The 23,935-nt window shown below is 43.0% G+C and overlaps 1 protein-coding gene across 1 annotated transcript in view; it reads left to right on the forward strand.

The window, feature by feature from the left end:
* Nucleotides 1–20,545, forward strand: part of LOC142575438 (dnaJ homolog subfamily C member 11) — a 49,556-nt gene extending 29,011 nt beyond the window's left edge. The window contains exons 10-17 of the mRNA XM_075684814.1: nt 5,216–5,295; nt 10,709–10,825; nt 11,990–12,145; nt 12,994–13,063; nt 14,738–14,853; nt 16,595–16,688; nt 17,146–17,275; nt 20,437–20,545. Of these exons, the coding sequence (XP_075540929.1) occupies nt 5,216–5,295; nt 10,709–10,825; nt 11,990–12,145; nt 12,994–13,063; nt 14,738–14,853; nt 16,595–16,688; nt 17,146–17,275; nt 20,437–20,459 (786 nt within the window). The 3' untranslated portion in view covers nt 20,460–20,545. The remainder of the gene's footprint in view (nt 1–5,215; nt 5,296–10,708; nt 10,826–11,989; nt 12,146–12,993; nt 13,064–14,737; nt 14,854–16,594; nt 16,689–17,145; nt 17,276–20,436) is intronic.
* Nucleotides 20,546–23,935: the final 3,390 nt, after the last annotated feature.

Here is a 23,935-nt window from a genome sequence, read left to right on the forward strand (position 1 = left end):
AGCTTTGTTATTTAAGGGCCCTCACTGAACGGACGATTGAGTTCTGGTGGGCTTCCTACTTGAGTGGCGTTCTTGAACAGCTCTACAGAAAAGAAAAAAAAAATGAAAGTGGGATTTCTGAAGTTACGCAGCACAGCAGCTGCAGAATACTGTCCTGTTTATTACTCTATACTTGAGCTTTTAAGTTACTGTAAAGAAACCACGTGAGTAGCGACACTCGCTGCGGCCAAGCAACGTTTCTTGCTTGTAGCTTTAAGGAACTCGGTGCACAAGTGTACTTTATCGACAACGCTGCAGTTTCTCAGGTTTTGTTCCTAGGAGAAGTGAAAATCCGAGAAGACGTTAAGCGTCTACTCAAGAAGGGTCCAAAGTTTAGCTAATAAACCAGTTATCCCTCCCCATGAACTGTAACATTCAATAGACATTTTGCGAATAGAGCACCTCACGATCAATACACTATGTGCCTGCTGGAAGGTGTTCGTGTGTTATCTAGGACAGTACACAAGAAGAACTTCCACCATTGTGGAGGACGGACAGATCAGGTTGTGTAATACTTTAGAAACAATGATTTCCATCTTCTTCAGTCCGATAAGGAGGGCGGTTTTGTTGTTCTGAGTGCTGGATCCTTTGCTGAGAAGGCCAGGTGGGCCATTAGTAAACAATTGTAATTTTGTTGGAAGTAGTGCCATCCGTGTCAAGAACAAGGCAGTAAATTTGTGTAAAGAACTTCAGCTTCACAGGCTGGCCAAAGATATTAGTGCTTGTAAAGTAAATACGCTCAGTGTTTCCTTCACTGCAAAGATGCACAAGCCAGAAGTATTGTTTCGTACAATTGTAAGTGAAGAAGGATCTTGGCAGCACCTAGCTAGCCAATTTATGCTTAACGGTTTCAGGGTTGATTTTGTTTATCGTATGTGACCGCTGACCGCTCAGAGACGATTTTCTTTATTGCAGATTCCAATTCTTCTGAGGCACCTATATTGAAAAAAATTTGCTGTAAAGTGACAGAAAAATGTTTTGCATTGCTATATGTATACGTACTGTTTATTCATGAGTAACAACAATAAAAAAAAGAAAATAGACTTATAAGAATTAAATATTTGGTGCATTGTTATACAGATAGTTCAAGGCTTAGAAAATGTGCACACGAGAATATTTTGCTAGTCTCAAATGTTCCTGCTCTTACGCTAATATTTACGTCCATAGCGTAATTGAACTGCGTAGGGGAGCGCACTAAACAACACTGTGTGGTTGTGTGCCTGTCAAAAAGGCAAAACGTGTGACAAACTTCCGCTAATCTTCATCATATCGCCAACCAGACGCAAGTATTTTTCCCGTGTCTCCAAAAAAAAGAAAAGAAAAGGAAACGCATGTACAGCGGCATCCCTCCGATGCGCACCCCTGTGAGTACTAAATGAGCAAGAAACAGGCGGTCACCCTTTGAGCGATTAGTAACAAGATAGCCATCATTTTTGCGAGAGCAAGAAGCCAAAACCACCCACGGAACAAAACCCGAACCGCCCTCCGCCCGCGCGCCAACGCACGAGCAGTAGTATATAAACGTGCCGGAGCAAACTAGCTCTAAAACAAACCATTCAATGAAAACCGAGAGAGGCACGAGAAAAAAATTCCCTGTATTCCCACATAGTGGCAGTGCATGCCAGGAAAGAAAAAGTTGGCGCGATTTTTTAACGTACAAACGGCGTCGTAAATATATGGCATCGACCATTTTGGACTTGTTGGCGGCACCGTATATTTAAGTAATTGACGCTGAAAGAACGAAGCACTTAAAGAGGCTGACAGTCATTGATCCCTTTGCCGCCAAGCATTCAGAAGAAGTTGTGTGGTATCTGCAGGAACAGAATTCTATTGAGCACTTCCTCTCTGCTGATGTAAATTAATTTTATTCACTTCCACGTTGGCATTTATTTGCTTCTCTTTTTAACTGCATTGAAGTCAGTGGGGTTATTACTTTGTAGAATTCTGCGGGCCTGTCTGTCGATAATTTTTTGATTTTACTTGAATTTTTTCTTAGTTCTACCTCTGTTTAATTTGAGAACTTATTTTATCTGCAGAAGCAAGGGATTTGCATTGGCTCTTGTGTTGCACCTGTTTTGTGCAACATCTTCTTAGCAAACGTTGACCGTTGTTTGAATAGTGTTCTTGATGAGAGTATTGTTCTCAATGTTTTTAGGTACATAGATGATTTCTGAATCCCTTTGAAGAAGTCCCGTGTGGCCTTAGACAAGTCTATTGTTTCTATCCTTGACGTGTTTTGGCAATGTGGGAAGGGGTTGTCCTTCACCTACAAGGTAGTGCTTGACGACTCAGTGCAATATTTAGATTTATGCCTGTTTTTAAGTGATCATGTATATTGGGCGTAGAGCCCCAGAGCACGAAAGGCACTGTTACCATATGATTCTGCGCAGCCTAAGTTGGTTAAGAGGGTGATTGCTAAACTTTGCATGGGATCCGCTCTCAGGAAATCGTGCCCACATGCAATGCAGAGTAGTTTTAATGATCATGTTCGGCGATTGGTTAATGACAGATACCCTTGCGTGGTCGTAACGGCAATAGCAGTGGTTCTTCTGTGTGAAACAAAAGCAGCCCAGCGTTCCAGGGTGAACACGGGGCAGCTAAGTAGGAGCTGTCCAGAAGTGTTGCCATATATGCATCTCCTATCCCACAACCTGAAGAAGGTAGCCAGCAGGCCCAATGTGCCTATTGTTTTTTCCGCCTCGCACATGCTGGCTGGGATTTGTCCCAGAATCTCTTCTGAAAAGAACAAAATTACCCAGAGGTTGCGGCAGAACGCACGTTTGGGGTATGTGAAATGCATGGTCGGCGTTGTCTACAAGATTCTGCTACCTTGTGGAAAGTCATATGTTGGGCAAACTGGACGTTGTGTTAATGATCGCGTAAGGGAACATGAACTTTCAATTAAAAATAAAGGTAATGTGCACTTGAATGCGCATTGTCAAGCTTGCATGTCTGTTCCACATTTCCAAAATATGAATGTCTTGGGTAAAAGCCAATATACCACTGCCCGGGAGCTGAAGGAAGCTTTCTATATATCCCTTAGAGGGAAGGCTTGCGTAAGTAGCACATCTATTTCTTTAACGAGTAGCGGGAAGTGTTTCTTGTGTGGCTTACTCTGATCTGTGGTAGTGACAATGTGACTACATGTTTAGCACATGTGTGACTAAAGGCATATATTGACTAGTGACCAAGAATAATGCTAGTTGATAGTTAGCGCTTGTGCATGTCCCTTACTACTTCCTTGACTTGAATTGTGCGCAGTCCATTTATTTTGTGAGAGATAAATCATTTAAACTACACTGCTGGTCTACACACAACCCTTGTGCGATGCTGCATCCTCTGCGTGTGGCCTCTGAGATAGCAGGAGCATGCTGTGTAGCTTAGTGTTCCGCAGCTGCCACAGGTTGCCGCGACAAGCCCTTTCTCAGCCGGCACACTCAACTTTTGGCCAAGGTGTTCCCCCTTGAATGCTCCCCAGTGTAGCTTCCAGTGCACTAGCAGAGATGAAAAGAGAGAGAAGGCCATGTGTAAATGCACTAACTCCGCTGATACTTGAAGGATTCAAAAAATTTTTGCTTGATGAGATTTGCGAGATGAAGTCCTTTAATAGTGAGGCCATTTTATGATCAGTTAGAGAAGTGTTTCAGGGCCCCTTTAATATCCGCCACAAAGAGCAAAGATGTTATTGATGAAGTATTTGTAAGAGGCATACAAAACTTGCAGGCGGGCATGTATTTATTGTACTTTGGCACGCACCATCCCCTACTTGCTGTGCTGTCATAAGCAGTGACTCTTCTACAGAACACCAAAAGCACCCAAACTATCACAGACCTAAGTAGAATAAACGTACTGTATCAAGACTTATAAATTATGTCATAGTGCACCATAATGCTGGAATGCAATGGCATTCTTATAGTTTTTATAGGTGAGCTATGCAAGAGTTTGTCATTCTGTGATTACTAAGATCATAACCTAATTTAATTTCATTTGACTTAGAAGCCCTTTGTGATGCTTCTCAGTGCCAGATTCACTAGGTATAGACACATTGGTGGCTTTTTATCTTCAGTTTCTTAAAAAACACCTCTTAAAACATTGGCTACTTGGTGTGGCATGTTGCCAGCACTCTTTATATTAGAAATATGTACTGTTGACCAATTCTTTAAGAGTATTGCCCGAGTGGCAACTGGCTGGCCGTTCAGCTCCTTATAACAGCACGAAGCGACGAGATCAGCAAGAGTAGAGCAGGCGCACAAACTTCACTCTCGAAGCTCAAGTTTCGCCTGCTAGGCTCTTCCTACCAGCACGACACAATCCCTGTTGCCATTAGCTCAGAGAGGATGCAAGCCAGGGCAACACACTCTGGCTATCTCCAATAAGCCGAGAAGCTTGTGCCAAATTGTGGCTGGGGCTGTGTCGTGCTGGTAGGAAGAGCCTGGCAGATGAAACTTGTGCTTCAAGTGAATTTGGTACGCGTAGGCTACTCTTGCTGATCTCGTCACTTTGCACTGTTGGAAGGTGCTGGCCGGTTGGCCAGTCAACGCTCATGCGGTACAACTAAAGAATCGGTTGACTGTGCATGCTCAGCACATTGTCCTGCTCATAGCTGCAATGCGTGCATGTATTATGAATGTGTAAAGTTGTTTGCATTCATGCTTGAGCAGCACAAAGAGACAAAAGAGGATTACATGTATCTTGCAATTCAGATTTATTCCTCAATTTTATATGCAATACAAGTCACTCAGCATCATTTGTGTAACGTGCGAGTGGACGACTGAATAAATTAATATATTCATAAATCTTTGCTATAATGTGTATCATAGATGTTGTAAATCAAAATATTCTACATTTCCTCTAAAATCCGTAATAGAGCTTGTCTATATATTTTGGCTTAATTCAGTTCTTTTAGTTGTTGATATTAAACTCACTCTCGTAAGCATCATTCAAGATCAGAAAAGTGAGAGCAACTTAATTTAAAGAATGCACAAACAAAGTGGTGCCCTTTTTGGGCCTCCATTTGGTTGTACTGGAACACGGAAAGCTCTTTAGTTTCCAGGGTTACCATACCTTGCTCCACAGTGCAAGTTCAAATGGTTCACTGAATGTATGTTTCATTGTCAGTGATTTTGTCTTTGTATATTAATCTTGTTTTTATCTGACATTTGTCTCTCACTTTCAGTTTGGAATCCCAAATACATTTGGCATGGTGAGCTACACCTACAAGTTCCCTGACGAAGGTCGATTAAAAGGCAGCATAAAGTAAGTAGAGATCAGAAGCACATCCTTCAGAAAGGGCCTCGCTGAAGGAGCCTCACATAAATTACCACTTGTTCCATTGATTATATCAGTGTACAGCTGAGGGAGGATTCTCTTCAATAATTTGTATTAGGCAGGGGCCGTGACGTGGTTTTCCAACGACAGTAAAAGTTTGTTAATTAACAAAAGTCGAAAAAATATCGCTCGGTTAAGGCGCATATATAGTGTGATGTAACGTGAGCATGCGTGCACACACACTACGTCACGTTGGTGAGAACAACAACGTCTGTAGTTCGAATCACTGGTGCAGCCAACATAACTGGACGTGGCCAATGTAGTCCAACGTGCCCGATGTCGAGATGGCTCTTGCTGCATCTGCGAGTTCATTGCGCTGACCCACATTACACTGCACGATGAAAAAAAATAATAATAAAAGCGTCCACGCCACTTCGCTGACAATCGCAGACAGCCATTCAAAGTGTTCAAAGCGGTACGTGTGTTGGGGATCGTTCTGCGTATGCTCCAAAGAGAACAGCCGATGGCACGTGCATCGAAGTCTAAAGGGGACGGCATTTTCGGCTAGCGCAGCACAAGCGGCGTAACATGACTGGCCACAAGCGACGCGCGCTTAAAATGACGGACTGTAAAAGCGCCTTTGCACCACTGACTCTCGCTGCACGAACAAGAGCTGCACTCTAAAATGCACCCCCGAAATGCACCACACCCTGCTGCGACGTTGGTCTCCGAATCTCAAAGGCTATGCTTTTTGGTACTGCGAGCGCCGGTGAACGTCATGGCCGTCATGTTTCAAACATTACCTGGTGCTGCTTCTCGGCAGGGCACCTCGTAGAGAAAGGGCGAACCCTCCAAGGTGTATCAGGAAGATGTAAAGAAAGAAAGAAACAAACAAACACGCAGCTTCGCAACTGCGTTTTTATCTCTGAGGTCTTGAGAGAGGGAGAGAACCGTCCTGCAACAGAGGCATTGGCCATGCATGCCCCGTGCGGCGACGCCAGCGTCGCCAACATGCTCCTGTGCACTAGCACTCTCCCCATCCACGACGATGGCGCAGAGTTCGAATTATCAGTGCAGAGCGGATTTCAGTGTGAATTAGCGGGATGCATTACATATTGCTTTGAATACATTGTTGGACATACTGCGGCGGCTACTTCGAATTATCCAAAATTTCGAATTAACGAGTTGTGAATTAACGAGCTTTTATTGTATTGTCAGTTTGTCATTGTAGCTTAGAGCATACAGGCCCTGCGAGTATGGTTATACAGTCGAACCTGCTTATAACAAACTAAGTGTGTAGTTATGTGAAAAGTGGTCGTTGTATCAATAGTGCATTATATTTCAACTACTTTTCAAAATGCGCAAGAATTTAACTACGCTGAAGCTAAAGTCGTCAGTTGCAATTCGACACCACTTTGGCCCGAAAATCAGATTTTCCAGAACTTTATTCTTGTTCCTGGCGCTTTCCTGCATCCATTTGCAATTGTATGTTAAGAATAATAAAAAACAAAATGCAATGTGATACCTCTTTCAGAACAATGCCTAGCCATTTCTGACCATCTGCCATTTTCAAAGTATGAGTGCAGCCACTGCCATTTTTTCTTCGAAAGCTTGTGATATATTTTACTATCGGCAGGGCACGAGTGGATTCTGCATGAGATAGCGAAGCATTCTAGTTGGCTGGAAGTGGGAACTACTACACCATGCCGGTATTTTGAAAGGTCTTGCCATTAGGTCTTCAGCATCTGTCGCCTGTTCACCGAGAGGTGTGAAGTTATGTTTTCCAAGTTGCATCGGCTGAAAAAATACGAAGTTCGAAAGGTAAAACACCATTAGAAACCGATACAATCCGTTAATTCTGTCGTGATGGGACCGACAAAACGGGTTGAATTATCCGGCGATCCGAATTAAACAAAAGACAGAAAAAACGCCGAAACGCCTTAAATTCACTTGGCAATATTTTTACTGTAAATTGGCTTTGCCATGCTACCGCCGTGTCATGCGGTGAAGCCTGTTAAGTGGGGGGGTTGGGGGGTGCAGATGCCACTGGCTTCCGTGGCTGCCGTGTGCCCAGATCGGTGACACTTTCATGCTTCAGAACTTCGCATGTGCCCTCCTTTTACTGCTATTGGGTTTGGAGTGCTCGTTGTAACAGTATTGCGCATTTAAAAATGTTCGTTAAGTCTGGACACAGCTTCAATAGGCAGGGTTGGAAAATCATGTATGCAGTAAAATGTGGTCGTTATAACGGATAATTAATTATGTCTCGAATCGTTATAAGTGGATTTGACTGTAGTACACACAAAAACTGTGCTCTCAGTGCACATTTTAACTAAATATTTCAGTTTGAAATCGCCGCTTCCGAGCCCCTCCCACTTAAGCGACTGCTGTTTTTCCATGCATTGTGGTATGTCGTGAAGTTCAGGGTCAAAGTCGTGTCGTCCACTCAGAAACAACCAAAAACTGTATCTGACATCTTGCCCTGTACCCTTTGTCAGCCAACCATGCAACAAAAGTGTTGCTGTTGATTTTGGCCCACATTTCATTTACTAGCACAATAAAATGCATTTACCATGATACTAGCACGACTTACAGCACAAACTAGAGGACATCTGCAGAAGCTGTCTCGGCCTGATCGCTGATGACACATAGCCACCATGGCGGATTTACATCTCATGGCCAATCGCTTCCAGCACTCACGGCACACTAAACTATGACATTTGAGATTGGCTTCCATTATACCGAAGAGCTGTTTCTAGGGGTGCTGCAGTTTCTATTCATCACCAGTTAGCGTTGCCATGCTGCTGTATGGTTCAACTGCGATACATAAAAATGCAAATGTAAATTTTCTACCATACCGAATCTGATAGAATTTTTCCACCTTCCTGTGGCATGCGAACTGTTTAACATGCAATTCAAGCTCGAAACTTCGGTGTTATTCTCCCTTTAATATGAGCCCATTTATTTGCTTCTAAACCATTTGGTACACTCGGTGACAAGCTAAAAATCCAGTACATATTGGCTGATATGGTGTAGTGAGCATCTGACCTCTATGCTTCTGCACTCCAAGGAATATACATTCTCTTAAGGGTCAGCAAGGAGGCCAACAAAGGACCCTTTAAACTGTTGCATACTCCAGAGTTCCGTATCGTACTGCTGCCGAGTAGTAGCGGCGCCTGCCTATCGAAGCTTGACCAACGTTACTTATTGGGTAGCGTGGCATTGTCGGCGGGCTGCAGGCATCCGGTAGACCATGGCGACCAAGCAAGGGCGAGACGATTTTCTAGTGTGAAACTTGCACAGTTTATTCAAAGGTAGACGAAAGAAAATGAGAAGAGCATGAAGTGATCAAAAGTACATTTTGGAGCCCCTTAAATAGGCTCTCTACAATCGTGGGCAGGATCTTGTTTTCGTCGATGTCACGTGACCAGCACGGAAAGAGGGCCCCTCCTCCTCTGGTTATACCGAGCCTGCTGAAGGAAGAAGTCGTCCCGCCTCCCGGAATTGTAGACGCCTCTCCGCCTCTTCTGCGCTTTGCGGGTTCGTGGAAGTTCTCTTCTAGGTCCCATTCGAGGAAAGGGCCTCTCTAAACACACACACACACAAAAGAGGCTGTACACTGCAGGGCTTCCGGTAGACAGGCACGCTCGAAATGGTCATGGTGAATTAGAAAGTCACGCTTCATTTCGACGAGGCCTGGTAAAAGGTCCGGTGAGAGAAAGTTCTTTGTGCGCAAGGTGCGGGAGGTTAACCATCGCAGGAGAAGTCACGCTTCATTTCGACGAGGCCTTGTTAAAGGTCCGGTGAGAGAAAGTTCTTTGTGCACGAACTGCGGGACGTTAACCATCGCAGGAGAAGTCACGCCTCATTTCAACGAAGATGGTCGGATGAAATTCCTTTTGCCACGTGGTGTCAGACGCCAACCCTAACAAAACACAGCGACTGGACGGAAGGCCTTTCCTCAAAAGTTTGGCTCCAGCAACACAGCATTAAGTGTGTTTCACGAATGGTGTAGAATTTAGCTCGCCGTCGTGGAAGAACTATAGCAGCCACTGACATCAAATTTTGTGAAAATGGGGGGGAACATTATGACTGATATGCACGTTTAGGTAAATGTGTGTGGCTGAACTGTAGCCTTTGGCAAACATTTCTTAAGCAAGTGTTTGAAAACATTGTATGCGGGCGATGTCAAACAGCTGATTCTGGAGTCACTGCACATGCTTCCACAGGGCGCAGGGTTGCGCATTTGTTTTCTATTCATGACATGCGCTTACATTACCCGAGCACAGTCACATGGTTCAGAAAGCAACCACGCAGCGTGTTGAAGCTACCATTAAGGCACAGACAACAGCACCGCTGGGTCACTATAGTTTGGCTTGATGGTAAATGCCCAGACAACTGCCTCTAAAATTTACCTGTCTTGTTTCTTTTCTTTTGATGCAGGAATCTCATGGTAAACACTTTTCTTTCATATTTTGTACTCACTCAGGATTTCTGATTACCATGTGCTTCGATAGATTGTACCACTGTACTGTGCACCGCAAAACATCCTTCATTAGGCAATGCCTAAGGTCATGCAAAAGGATATTTATGTTCGTTCAGAAGAAATTGAACAACTATTGTAGGTCATGCATGTTTAGTTCATAATAAAGTGTTCTATGAATGTCTCAGATAAAGTGTGTCAAGCACATTAGTCGATAAAGATCGCTGGTGTCGAGACGAGCTTGGTGCCTACAAACATGCCATGTGGCTTTCCCTCACAAATTTGGTTCGCATGATGGCAGACCTACACGCAACATTACTATGCCTGTCCCTGTCTTTTTAGTGCGATGGAGGCTCCCAATGTGACAGACCAGCTCGCATGAATCAATGCCTTGGTCTATATAATACATTCAACCTCACTTCCAATTGGTTTACAGCAACGCAGAGGCCTCGCAACATTGGAGCCCGAGAAAGTATGCTTAAGCCAAATAGTTTAATGGGTCATATACAATCGGGACGTGATCGAGATTCTGTCTTATCTTGGTTGTGTGCTCACCAAGAAGGTGCGAGCACCTCTTAGAGCTCCATGGAGAGTGCGGCGCTCTGAGTGAACCAGGTGAATGTGTTCCGAGCGCTTGATTTCAACCAGGTGAATGCAAGCCGCCCTGCAAGAGCACTCTAGAGCACTTCAAGACGACCAGTCAGGTGTCCCGTAAGTGAGTTGAATGCAGGCAATGTTTTGGAGTGTGTGGTTTAGTTACAGGCAATTGAAATTTTAATGGAATTGTTTGAAAGAAACACTTACACTAGAAATTGATCTGTGGACAGTAGTCTGCTGTCTTTGTGGACGAGTTTGGTGAAAACCCTTTATTGCTGAATTTTATGTTTATTACCTTATTTATTTTCTCTCTCTTTCCAGAGTAGGCACCTTTGGAGCAATCGTAGAATATGGCTGTGAGAGAAAAATATCCCAACACAATACAGTTGGGGCAACAATGGTTATAGGCATTCCTACAGGAATCACACTCAAACTGAGGTGAGCTTGTGATCTAGACTGAAGTGTTTATATGTGGTGTTATAGAGGGAGATTGCGTACATGCATATTTGTATGAGAGCCTCCTAGAAATCTTACTTGGGCCCATTTTTCATATTGTCGATCACCATCAGCATATCGCAGTCAAAATTTAGTCAGATATCCTACTATATAAACAGAAATTGCACACTTCGTTGAAGCAAGAAACACAGAAAAGTCATTCATAGCATAGCTCTTCTAAGTTAGCATAGTTTCTGTGAAGGCCAGTTTAGATGGAGACCCATTCGGGGGGGAGGGGGGAGGGGGGGGGAGGGGTTGTGGCTACAGCGTCTTGCTGCTTAGCACAGGGTCAAGGGTTCGATTCCCGGTTGCCACAGCCTTATCCCTTTGTACATGTACATATATGGAATAAAGAAAGACTCATGTGCCAAGCTTTGCATGCTCACTGAAACAGCAAAAATGGTTGAAATCAATCTGGACACTTCAACTACGGCATCTACCATAGCTCTTGGGTTGCTTTGGTGTATTAGCCATTTTGTTGTTCGATCAGTCAGTCAGACTCAATCAATCCAGATAAACTGGCTGGTCAGATCAGGTTGGTCAATCATGGTTTTACAGTCAGACTGTCAAAGCTGACGTGATTCTACTGTCACACCTAAATAGTGTAAGAGCGCCCATTTGAAGATTTACTGTTGCAGCAGATTTGTACCACATGCAGATCAAATGGTGAGACGAACACAAAAGATTGAACATTTCTCTGATTGTTCATTGTTGTGTTTAAAACAAATTTAGATACTGTATTATAATATTGTGTATCTTGTGTCATTCTAATACGCACAAGTGCATACCTATTCTCTTTGGTCTCTGTCATCACCTGAGTGTTTTTAAAAGGGTTGCCATTACTTGCTCGGGAGTGAGAACTGTTCACTTGGTTCAGGAATAATAATGGCTTCCTATAGGTAGTGACCAAAAGCACTACACCTGTCTGGTGGTGAAGGTGTATGAGCAAGAGCCCACAAACGTGGTGTTGTTATTATGAGGTGACCAAAACAAGCAGCAGTGCGTTGGGCTTGCAGCAATACTTTTGTACACTTACAGCACGTGCAGCCCAGTGCGTGCATGCTCAGTGCGTAACAATGATTATCTTGTGCACTGTTTCTCGTGCAGATTGAATCGGGCCACGCAGAGTTACGTATTCCCTATTTTCCTGTCGGAAGAGCCCCTGCCCATCGCCATATTCTACGGTACAGTGACGCCCCTCGTGGCGTGGTACATTCTCCAGACCTTTGTGATTGTGCCTTACACAGAACGACAGAGACAAAGGTGGGCCTTTCTCTCTCCTACTTAATTTTTTTGTTTACTGTGACAGCAGTTAAAGCGACACTAAAGAAAAAAGTTGAGTTGAGCTAGATTGAAGGATTAGGCTTCTGTAATAAAAAATTTGTCATACAGGGTCCAAACAGAGCTTTTGTAAGCAAGGAAATGACGAAAATGGAAAATCATAGTGGCGTCACCAATTTTAGACAGTGGTACCCCTCGTCACATCAGCGCTGGCTAATTCACTGAGGCTGTACTGCTGAGCTAGAGGTCGTTGGTGTGATCCTGGCCAGGGAAGTCGCATTTCAATGGGGCTGAAATGTGAAGGAACTTGTGCACTTGGATTTAGGTGTATGTTAAAGAACACCAGCTGGTTGAAATTAATCCGGAATCGCTTCACTACAGTGTGTTTCATAATCCGGTTGTTTTTGGCATAGTAAACCCCAGAACTATTTATTATTATTCACAAAGTGCATCAGAGAAGGAGCATCGGAGTATACTCCAGTGTTCACCTACCACAGGGGGCCAGTGGCTATGGTGTACTTCTGTTCAGCTTGTCATGGGTTCGATTTCTAACCACTGCAGCCACACTGTGACGGTGACGGAATGCAAGAAACATTCGTGCACTTATACATTTAGGTGCCCATTAAAGAACCCCTGGTGGTCGAGATCGATCTGGATTCCTCCACTACGGCATCTCCCACAGCCCAAGTGTTGCTCTGGGACATGAAACTGCATGACCCAATCAAACAATTGATCAACCGAATCCTATCCATGTTTGCCCAGTGTCGTTTGTGCTTGGTTGGTGCTGTGAAAATGCGGTGCACTGCCTTACAGTGTTTCATTTATTCCAGAGAAGCGAAGAGAGCTCGTGAGGCCAATGCGGCCAAGCTGGCAGAGAGGAAGAAAGAAGCCGAGGCTGCGGTATGTTTCTCGTTTTATTCACAGTCTGTTCTTCGTGTGCCGTTTAAAACATGTGGCGGTTGTGTAGCGTCTGCTTGACAGGTGAGAAGTACAGCAGGCGGAAGGGAGCGAAGAAACTAGGGTCAGCTCAGAGGACAGAGAAAGAAGAAGAAATACGACTTTAGTGAGCATGCTGTCAGTATAGTTTGCTTTTGATGTAACCCTTTTTGCAAACCTTCCCACTATGGTAGCTATGGCGTTCTGCTGGCTAGCATGATGTCGCTGCAGCCTCATTCTAATGGGGGTGGAGTGCAAGAAAACACTTATGTGTTGTGCTTTTTAGGCACATTGATAAAACCGAAGTAGGGGTGTACAAGTATTAAAAACTTTCAAATAACGAATCAAACGTTGTCCTGTTCAATTTGGTTTGTGAATCGAATGGTCACTGTTCAAAGCCAAATATCTTCCTAATGCTTTTCTAATACTTCACATCATCAATTATACACGATCGGAAAGTGAAACAAAAATGCGATAACTTACATCCTATCCACAGTGGACGTAATTTGCTAAAGCATGCTGTTTCACTTGGACAGCCGGACTCCTCTGGCTAAACACAATCATTCATAATTAGATGTGGTTTAGGCATGGCATTCGGGAGTGAGTATGGTGTGGTACTGTATTTATTGATGCAGAACCCAGGTGCATGTTCAGATGCAGAACTGCTTAGTTGCTTCTAATGCTCCCTTTACAAAGCTTGCTTTATAATGTGCAGTTTAAAGGCAGAAACTTCCTAATGTTTTTCATATCAGGACGTGAAAATTTTTTGGTATTAAAGGGCCTCTAGACAACTCTAATCTCAAAGATGAGTGAGCGGTTTCTTTCTCACCTTTGCTACTCTCTCCTCAGGCACTGTCTCCTCATTGCCACATACTTCTTCAAAGATATGTTGGCGCTACATCAGCACTGAATGCCACATTGAAATTTTTTTCATCTTTGAAAACACCATGAATTTGTACTTATCAGGATACAGTGCTTCTTGGCTACATGCTGGTGCTGCCGCCTGTGCAGTACAAAGCACGCTAAAAAAAGATTTTAAAAGGTTAATTGCGCATGATAGGCAAGTAAGGCAATGAGGAAGGGCGTGTATACAACTACATGGCGAAGGTGAGCTATCATATAGATTGGAACTGATGTTCTCATATATGAATGAATTGACGGCTTTTATCCTGGTGATGTCATGTGCATGACCTGTGCTGAAGAAACCAGAAGAGCCTGGAAAGGAGCACGCAGTTGTTTTTTGTGTTATCAACGGTGGTTTGGAGCCTGTTAATAGTGAGAAGGCTGCACATTATTTGCAAACTAGTATTCCAAAAGTATTCAATTCTATTTGCTTCGGGCACTATTCAATTCATGTTTGTATCAGTCTCGGACACTACTATTCACACACCCCTAACCTCGGGTGGACAAAGTTAATCCATATATACCTCCAATATAACCCTCATAACTCACTGTACAGTTTTGGGACATTGAATGCCTGAAACTGCACATTTCTGCTTTTTACAAATACCCTGAAGCTGCAAATTTTTGCTTCTTGCAAACATAAGACATCTTTCCTCTCATATTTACTGGAACTTTGACTGGAAGCGGCAGTTTGACTGTGATTGTAATTTTGCTGTTGTGTATTTGTGAATGCAGGTGGCGCTGATGAGTGAGACGTACCTGAGGATCAAAAGCACCGAGGAAGCAAAGGGTGGTCTTGTCATCATTGAAGCTCTCTATGGAAACTTCTCTGAGGAACAAGAGAACAACATGTGAGTCTGTCTGCCCATCGTGGGTTAGGTGGTTACTGCTCTTTGTGAACTTGAAGTTCTATTCTGCGGACGTAGACAGTTACGTCGAAAGTTGGGAACCAGCACAACGCAGCACAGTACAGTTCGTGATCAGTGGTACTTGGCTTGGGAGGAGGTACTAGCATAAGCAAACATGAAGTTTGCCTGATTTGTTTTCTTGAAAATGATGACTTGTGGTCGATGGTGCCATCACATTTCTACACCACTGTGCAGCGCATTCACCTAATTTAATTAAGCCACTTATAGCTAGAGCACCAGCTAAGTGAGAGCTAAGCATTGGGGTGTTCCCTTTAACAGTGGGTCACACTGTACCACCCTACGGCAGTAGGTGGGGAATGTTAATACTAAGGGGAGAAACATGGCCCCTACCACGAGCGCTGTGATTGTCTCATTCAGTGTGGATACCTGATCTAATCCGTTGCCAAGAAAGCAATGCTGCCAACTTCCGAAGCAAGTGTTCCCCTAATTTGGATTAAAGGATCCCTTGATTTCCCTAGATTTTTACAATATGTGGTTGTTAATTAGTTTTTCAATGTTATCTCTCAGAGATAAATGTTTGTTTGTAATGTATTGTGAAAATGGACTACAGGTGTTATGTTTACATTTATTTCTAAGCTCCTTTTAAAATATTTACATCAGAAGTCACTGCACTCAAGCTGAAATGCTGTCGCAGTAAAGTTCTTATGCGAACAAGAATGCCTGCTGCATAAGCCGTATTCACAGAAGATGTCAGCACATTGATACTATGTTGTTGTCCAAACCTGTTTTGTACGTAGAGCAAAGAGGCACAATTACATGAAACTTTATTTCATTTCTGAGGAAGGTGGGAGGCCCGATTTCACTTACGCAATGTAACAAAACAGTGTGCCATGTCATGTCACTAATGTAAAAGATGTGAATTAATTTTTTTGCACGTTGTGTACTGATGTAAAACCACCACACTTATGCACTTACATGTAATTTGCAGTGAAGCACATGGATACATGGCCAAGTTTCATCTTTCCTTAAAAGCAAAATTTGCCCAAACACACGATCGACCACTGGTGCTGTGTCCGTGGCTGTTACACCTATGGGTGGTTCCTGATAAATTTTAGTACATATATGCATGCATAGTTGCCTGTTTAGTGCTACGACCGCATTGTCGTGTGAGATGCTAGGTATATGTGTCTGCTTACGGCCATATTCGACCGTGCTGCTTTGTTTGGTGTCGCAACATACGCTTGTTTTACCATTTATAGATAAATATTTCATGCACAGTGCGCAGACATCGATAGGACAGCTAGACTGCAGTACTTCTTTCTATAGCCCAGGGCATCCACACCCTGTCGTTGACTTGTCAATATGTGTTCACCGCACTGCAGTACGATCAGTGAGTCATAGTTCACACATTAATGCGAAGGTAATTTGTCATGACTGAAGTCTAAACACACTGTCATTTCGACTGTTTCACTGTATCAATGCAAAATTTCCCTAGACAAACAAATTTTTCTATTTCCCTGAACAATGCATAAAATCCCTAGTGCTACAGAAATTTCCCTAGAGTTGGCAACACTGCAAGGGGGACACATCAGTGCTCAGCCAATCCCAAGTGCTCTCCCTCACAGAACTTATAGCGTGTATGAAAAGAAATATGGACACTAATGGCTTGAGCCGAACAGAAGCACTAACTGAAGGTTGTGGGCTCCTGCTTGTTCTAATGCAGCTCCCAGGCGACCATTCGGGAAGTGGTGGACGTCACGGTTCCATTACAGTGCCTTGTGAAAGATTCACACCTCATGTTGACAGATGCATCCAAGGTGAGTTAGTGTGGTGATGTCTGGTGTGGAATGGCCAGAATGACGGCATGCCATTTGTCACCAAAGAGATGCTAAATTTAATTTGCTCTCTACAACTTGACTCTTGTTATTTGCTTTTTTGCTCTGAGTGACATACAGTTCACTTCTGAGACTGCTGTCACATTGGCTTATAGAATGAATACTTATTATAGACATTGTATAACTTTGTTAACTGATATCTTCCTTGAAAATAGAAAAGGAAAGAAAATGTCTGCTTTGGCACATCTATTATAGTAGTGGTGGTTTATTGTATCATTTTAACAGTCGATTGTATTGTACATGTATGTGTAATTATAACTTTGCGAGTGTTAGCCTGCACCACCTGGCGAGAGGTGTGTTAAGTTCACATAGTTTTCCTAAGTACTGTCATGCAATAACCACATGGCCTGACCCATTGCCCTCACTGTCATATGTGCAGAGCAACCTGCCCGGCTTCTACGACCCTTGCTTGGGTGAGCCCAAATCGTTGCATGTAAGATACCGCTTCAGGAATCTGGAGCACGAAGTCAGGCTGGCTGATGAAGAGGCTGTCCGTATCCCAAAAGAGTGTAAGTAAGCCTCTTCATAGTTCTGGGCAGATCCTCTTGACATGTCTCATAGTGGAACGCTAAAGGAATAGCGTTTTTTTAAGCAGCTGATAACATTGTTCATGACACTTCTTGGACTTATATATCTGCTGGGATCATATAATCTGCTAATAAGGGTGTGCAAACATTTGAATCTTTAAATCCAAACCGAATAGTGCTTGCGTGTAGGCAGCCTATTATTTAATTCCCTCAATTTAGGCAAAGAAATTTATTATTTGGTCAGTCTCGCTACGTTTACATTCCTTTCAAACACTGCACTGTGCTGTAGTATCATACTTAGCTCCTTCAATGATAAAAACACTCTATGTGCACCTGTTTAGCAAAGTACAATGTTGGGCTAGTTGGCTAGTTGTAGCACCAACACTTCTGGCGCTCTTTCTGCCCATTTCTTCTTTTCTTCCTTAACCTGTGTGGCAAAAACATTGACATCAGTGCACCTAGTGAATTGCTGTTTCTTCGTTTTGTTACTGTCACTGTCATTTAGCAGAATGCGCTGTTGGGCAAGTTGGCTCATTGTAATTGGAAAACATTGGTTGCGCTTTTTAGACGATCGCAAGGAAGGGAGACAGGACTGTCATGGTGCACAACATAACTGAGAGCATGTTTTCATTATTAAAAAAACTCTTCAGTTGACCAGATGTTCAGTTCTGTACAGCATCGCATGCATACATCACAGTGTATCACATCGCAATGTTAAGCCTTCTTTATTACAATAGCAAATATACGCGCACTCAAGGCACATCCACACCAGGTAGCACAACAATGGCATTGCCGTTGTTGTGCTGTCCCGTTGACGGTGTATGTACGACTCGCGCCACAGAGGGTTAGAGTATACTCAGAAACACGGGAGTGCATTTGGCTGCACAAGAAATGAAGCAAAGTCAGCGCACCTTCAACGCTACATTCATTTGCCTCATTGGCAGAGCAAGGGCAGTGTTATGCCTTTTGCTTCTGGCATGGGTGTTTTCATATGTACGCCATAAGCACACTAGCCTTCCTGTTGAGCTGCCGTGTGCATGTGCTGGTCTGGGCAGTAAAGTCCAGGTAACGTCTTACAAGGGCAAATCAGAAAGTCTTTGCCCCTATTTTTCTTTTATTTATTCCAAATTATGGCTGTAAATGTGAAGTCAACATATGCGTTCCCAGTGGTGGACCTTTCTTGGACCTGCCCGGCCTTCTCTGCCGGTAGCTCCACGGCACGGTGCTGCTGTCAGTTGTTGAAAATGGCGGTTGTGCTTCACACATCCACAGCATATGAGCAGCGAAGTGTGATTTGTTTTCTATGGAGCAAAGGACGAATGCCCATCGAAATCCACCCACTATACTGTCCAAACCTCACCCCTAGTGAGTTCCATGTTTTCAGTCTGCTGAAGAAGTTCCTGGCAGGAGTGTGATTCCCATGCAACGATGAAGCCAAGACAGCAGTCTGACGGTGGTTTTGTACATATTGTACCACAAGGGCATCTCAAATTTAGTGTTGTGATGGGACAGATGGGGGGGGGGTTGAACTGATGTGGGGACTACGTGGAAAACTAGTGTAAGGTGCGTAGAATAGTACATATATGTGTAGTTACCTGTATGTACTTTATTTTGGTTAATAAAATAGAGGGGCAAATACTTTCTGATTCACACTCATATGTCACTATGCGGTGACTAATGCCCACAGTTTCTCGTCACTCTCACCTCGTTTATCACCAAAGTCCGATGCTTTCAATGCCACTGGCGGCGCTCATGCGAGCATTGTGAAACGCCTGTTTGCTGCCAGCAAGAGTTATCTTGCTTGCTGTGTTGGGCCATGTTGCACCCGCCTATAGCAATGTGGCTGTGTACGGCTGTACAGCCATGCCATTGCATACTTTATCATGAATGTACTAATGTAATTTTACTCATATGCCCTGTGTTCGGAAGTAATAGCCTAGGCTGCTGCTGCACCATTAAATCCTCAACCACAGCTACTACTTGAAGTGCTGAAACTCAAATGCAAAAATGTTCTGGTAGGAAGTTCCAGTTGGCAATGAGTGTCCAGAACCTGGGTTAGAACAAATTACTCTTCTTTTGCAAAGCTGATCACTGGCTCTATATTGTTGCAACATACCAGGGAGAGGCAGGACTGATCCATAGTAGTAGTTGGAGAGTCAAGTGGTTTCTCTGGACATAGTCATACTTTGCTATAGCAAAGTCGCATCTGGCATGAAAACACTGTCATTATAAGCATATTGCTCATTATACACTAATATCAATAAATTACATGTTAGATTTACTCTGTTATATTCATTACTTTGTTATGGTCATCTTATAATGATGTTATAACTGTGGCACAAAAATAAGAAACCTTATTTCCCGAGCAACGTGATCATGCCAGCAGACATGAGAAGTTCATGAATGATCAATTTTAAACTCATTAGTTCATGGTAGTATTCATGAAATAATTTTTGTAACATAAAGAAATTTCGAGGGCATGTTGTAAAGTTTAAGAGTGCCATTACTAAAGGACCAGCATTGAAATTCACTGAGAATGCAGCTCTGTCACATTCATTATTGCAAAAAAAAGCCTTCGTTATTGCGCAGTTCTGGACAATTCGAGATGCCACACTGAAAAAAGTTGTCACATATTTCCAGGACGGATACCATCTGATTACTAACATGCCTCATAGGATTTATGGCAAATTAGCAAGCTTTGAGCAGTGGCTGTCTTCAATTCCACGATTACATGCCCCTTTTAAGAAGTTAACTCTTGAATATCATGCAATTACTGTCAAGCTTTTTTATTCTTTATGAAGACATTTGCTATATGAATGGCACAGTTTGGCATGCATTTGAGCTGATTATTTCAAAGCTGAAGAGGCTGAAGATATCCATTTTTGTAAAGTGATTCCTTTTAGTGTGGGTGCTTTTCATGTGTACGCTTCTCTGTTTGTGCCAGCTAAACTACATTTTGTTAGACGTGCTGAATATTAAAATCAACAGCACATAAACTTTGAAGCTTGTGGCCTGCTACCAACATCCCCAGTGCAGGGGGATACTTGCCATTACTGTTTAATATGTCATTTTTTGTCGCTAATATGTGCACTTTTACCTGTTGTAACTAACCTATACTTTATTTTCATTTTTTTTCATTGCAGCACATCTCATGAGATCATCGTAAACCTGAATGGAAGTGGAATAGTATTTTGCTTTGCCTTATTGATGATTTAGAAGAATTGTAAAGACAATAAAATAGATTTAGATTTATCTTTGTCCCTTGGCTTCTCTCTTCGTAGTCTTTGTTAAAGGACACTACTGTAAACCTTTACATTTGCGTACTTTGGGTCAGTGTTAACCTAATATAGCAGGACAGGTTCTACTTCAATGACAGCTGTTCCTGCAGGGTCATTCATGGTTCCAGTATTGTCAGTTTTAGTTTTCGCTAAACAAATGCAGAAAGAGTGAAATTATTTTGATAGTGCTCCCAACGATCATTTCCCAATTCCTTATCATTTCCTATATGTTATTGCTGAGAAAACCCATGAGCAGCATCGATATAGACTGCACTGTTTGTAAGTTTGACAAAGTGTTCAAGGAACAGCAGTTGATGTTAAACATTGAGAGTGTGGAATTACTACTTATTTTTGGGCATTGTAATTTCAATAGGTAACATGTGCATGTGCTGGTAGTGTGAAAGAAGAGAAAGAACGCATGCAGTACACTCGGAACTTGTGAGGAGGCTGTCCTGTCTTCCTGCCCATTGAATTCAAGTACATAATATGTTATTCATTTATTATTTTTTAAATCTTTTTATTGATTGATACTGTCAGCCCTTGACAGGAGTAGATTTAATATACATAAACAGAGAAGTGAAAAAAAAAAGTAAATGAAGCATTGCTGCTGATATGAAATATATATAACAACACAATTACAGAGAACATTATTGACATACGAGGAACAGTCAAAAAGTTCCCTGAATGGTGGTTCAGCGTGGTAATGTTATCTATGGAAATTCTTACCTAATCACCATCAAAATAGGACCCTTGCACACACACACACTTGTTCCATCACTCCAGCCATCGTTGGAAGCAGCAGTAGAAGGCTCCCTTTGGAATCTGTCGGAGCTTAGCCGTCGCATTGCCTTTGATGTCCTCTACGGTTGCAAAACGTATCCCCTTGAGGCTCATTTTCAGAGTAAGGAACAGTCAAAAGTCATTTGGAGTGAGATCCGGAGAGTACATTGGTTGAAAACTCTATATATTTATTTAATTTTTGTTTCCACGTGCACCATCTTCTGTCGCTACTTTTATTCTCTCTTTCAGAGAGGCAATCGTTCACTTACCTCCAACAGAGCAGATAATCCCCCTCTCACCTCGTCGTCCAGGCCCCTTCCATGAAAAAAGGAACCTACATTGACACGTCGACCGGGTGACGCATGACACTACCCTGTATTCTTCCACCGACGTTGAGTAGCACACCTTTCTTTTCAATTCCACACCCTCATTCGTTGCTTCGCCCACCCGCCCTATCCCCCTCTCCCCTTCAGAACTCTACCTATATGTACTTTGCCAAGGAAAGCATATGTCACCTTGAAATAGGCTTTATGTCATTAGGTAGCATACGAGGGTATTTTAGTCCCGTGCCTGCTCTCCTAAGTTAATGTGTTACATGACAATGTGTTACATACAATGTGTTATATATATATATATATATATATATATATATATATATAACACATTGTTATATAATAACACAATAACACATGTTATTGTATATAACATATATATATATATATATATATATATATATATATATATATATATATATATATATATATATATATACAATGTCACTGTTCGTGACGATATATGTACTGCGCGCGTTTCAGCACTTACAAATGTGCTGTAAAATTTAGCGCTGATTACCGTATCTGCGTAAATATAATGCTATGTTTCTAGAACGCGTTATCTTCGCCATCTTCTATGTATTGCCCCCAGCCATCCGGAATAAAACCCCGCCATACACGCGCCATCGCCGCTTTTGTCAAGTAGCGCCAATCGTTGATCTGCGCCGCTGTTCCCCAATTCGTCGATAAAGCTAGTTCCGCTTCCGCAATGTCCGCTTCCGTGGTTTCCATTTCCGTGATTTCCGGTTCCTGAATTTTCGCTTGTTGCACGCTCGCACCTCTACACAGCAGTGACGTCGCTTCCGCTTAAAACCAGAAGCTGGGACTACGTAAGTTCCGCTTGTCGCCGGAAACTGAGGAGGTGAGCGAGGGAGGAGCACGGAGGAGGTGAGTAGGCTGGTGGTACGTAAGCTGATCGGCGAAAATGTGTTACGAGGAGCTTTAATCCTGAATAGAGAAAGGGGAGCCTTCTCGTACGCCGTTTGCTGGGCACTCTGTGTGGCGCCGTCGGGAAGGAAATGTTACGCAAAGGTCAATGGCTGACAATGGGCAGTGCGCGAGCTCTAGCTTTCGCTACACTTCACGAAGTTAGATGCACTTCACAGCACGAAGATATATATATATATATATATATATATATATATATATATATATATATATATATATATATATATATATATATATATATATATATATATATATATATATATCTGGTTGAGCATTTGCAAGAACGGGGCATGGAGGGTAACACACGGACGCAATCGAACACGTTTTGCCCGGCTTCTTTTCCTTTATCGGCGAATTTCATGCAGAAAAATAAAGATTGGTTTCAGGGAAGAGGAAAACCTACTGACCGCACCGTAAATGTCCAGCGTGTGGCCAACTCGCTCGTCAACGTGGGTCAGCAGCGTGGGGAAAGAGGACAAGAGATTAGAAGGGAGGTGGTAGCCCTGCGGGCGTAACATGCTGTGCAACAAAGCGCTATTGAAGGGCGAGTGATGCCACTTTTCAGCAACGAGAAGCCGCAACCATTCGGCCCCCGACTTCTTGCGCCTTGCAGAAAGTGACTTGGAGGAATGCAGACATGACATTTTTATTTCACCCTTTGTGTGCGTGCGCGGGTTTGTTAAACGAAGGCTCAAGTCCTCTAAACCACAGAAGAAAAATATACTTACATGTGCTAGAACGGCCTAAATAATTTCCTGTAATACTTGTTTCTATCGACTTGTTTCGGCTTCGGTACTCGGGAGCTAGATGCGTGATGACGTCATGATACTCTGGCTCGCTCCGTTCCTGCATTCACTTCCGCTGCGCCATGCGACCGTAGCCGGAGCACCCTTGTAGTTTTTATGAGTAACGCCATCGCACCTAGCTTGCTACAGGACATCAGCACCTACGTGGTGTACTCAAATTTGCGCTGAGGACACGGTGTACTCAAATTTGCACTCTCGTGACGTCACGATAATATCATTTACGGAAGGGCGGATTTTTGAGATCAACTTCAGCATCACGTTAAAAATTATTGTTCTCCAACTTTCACACTCGCTAAGTGCAACGTTTTTACGTGCGACAAACGTGCACGCCGAAAATGCTGAACCCCCTAGATTTATAGTATAACTCTTGCTTTATCAACTGTCGGCTTCTCCTCACTTAAGGTAATATTGCAGTGATGCACGCTTTACAGTGAGCCGCTACCAAACTTGATGGGTGGTGCGCGTGGAGTTGGTGGTTCAAACGTTACGCGCCTCCAC

This window comes from Dermacentor variabilis, chromosome 3 (genome assembly GCF_050947875.1).
Source record: "Dermacentor variabilis isolate Ectoservices chromosome 3, ASM5094787v1, whole genome shotgun sequence".
In the NCBI taxonomy this organism is placed as follows: domain Eukaryota; kingdom Metazoa; phylum Arthropoda; class Arachnida; order Ixodida; family Ixodidae; genus Dermacentor; species Dermacentor variabilis.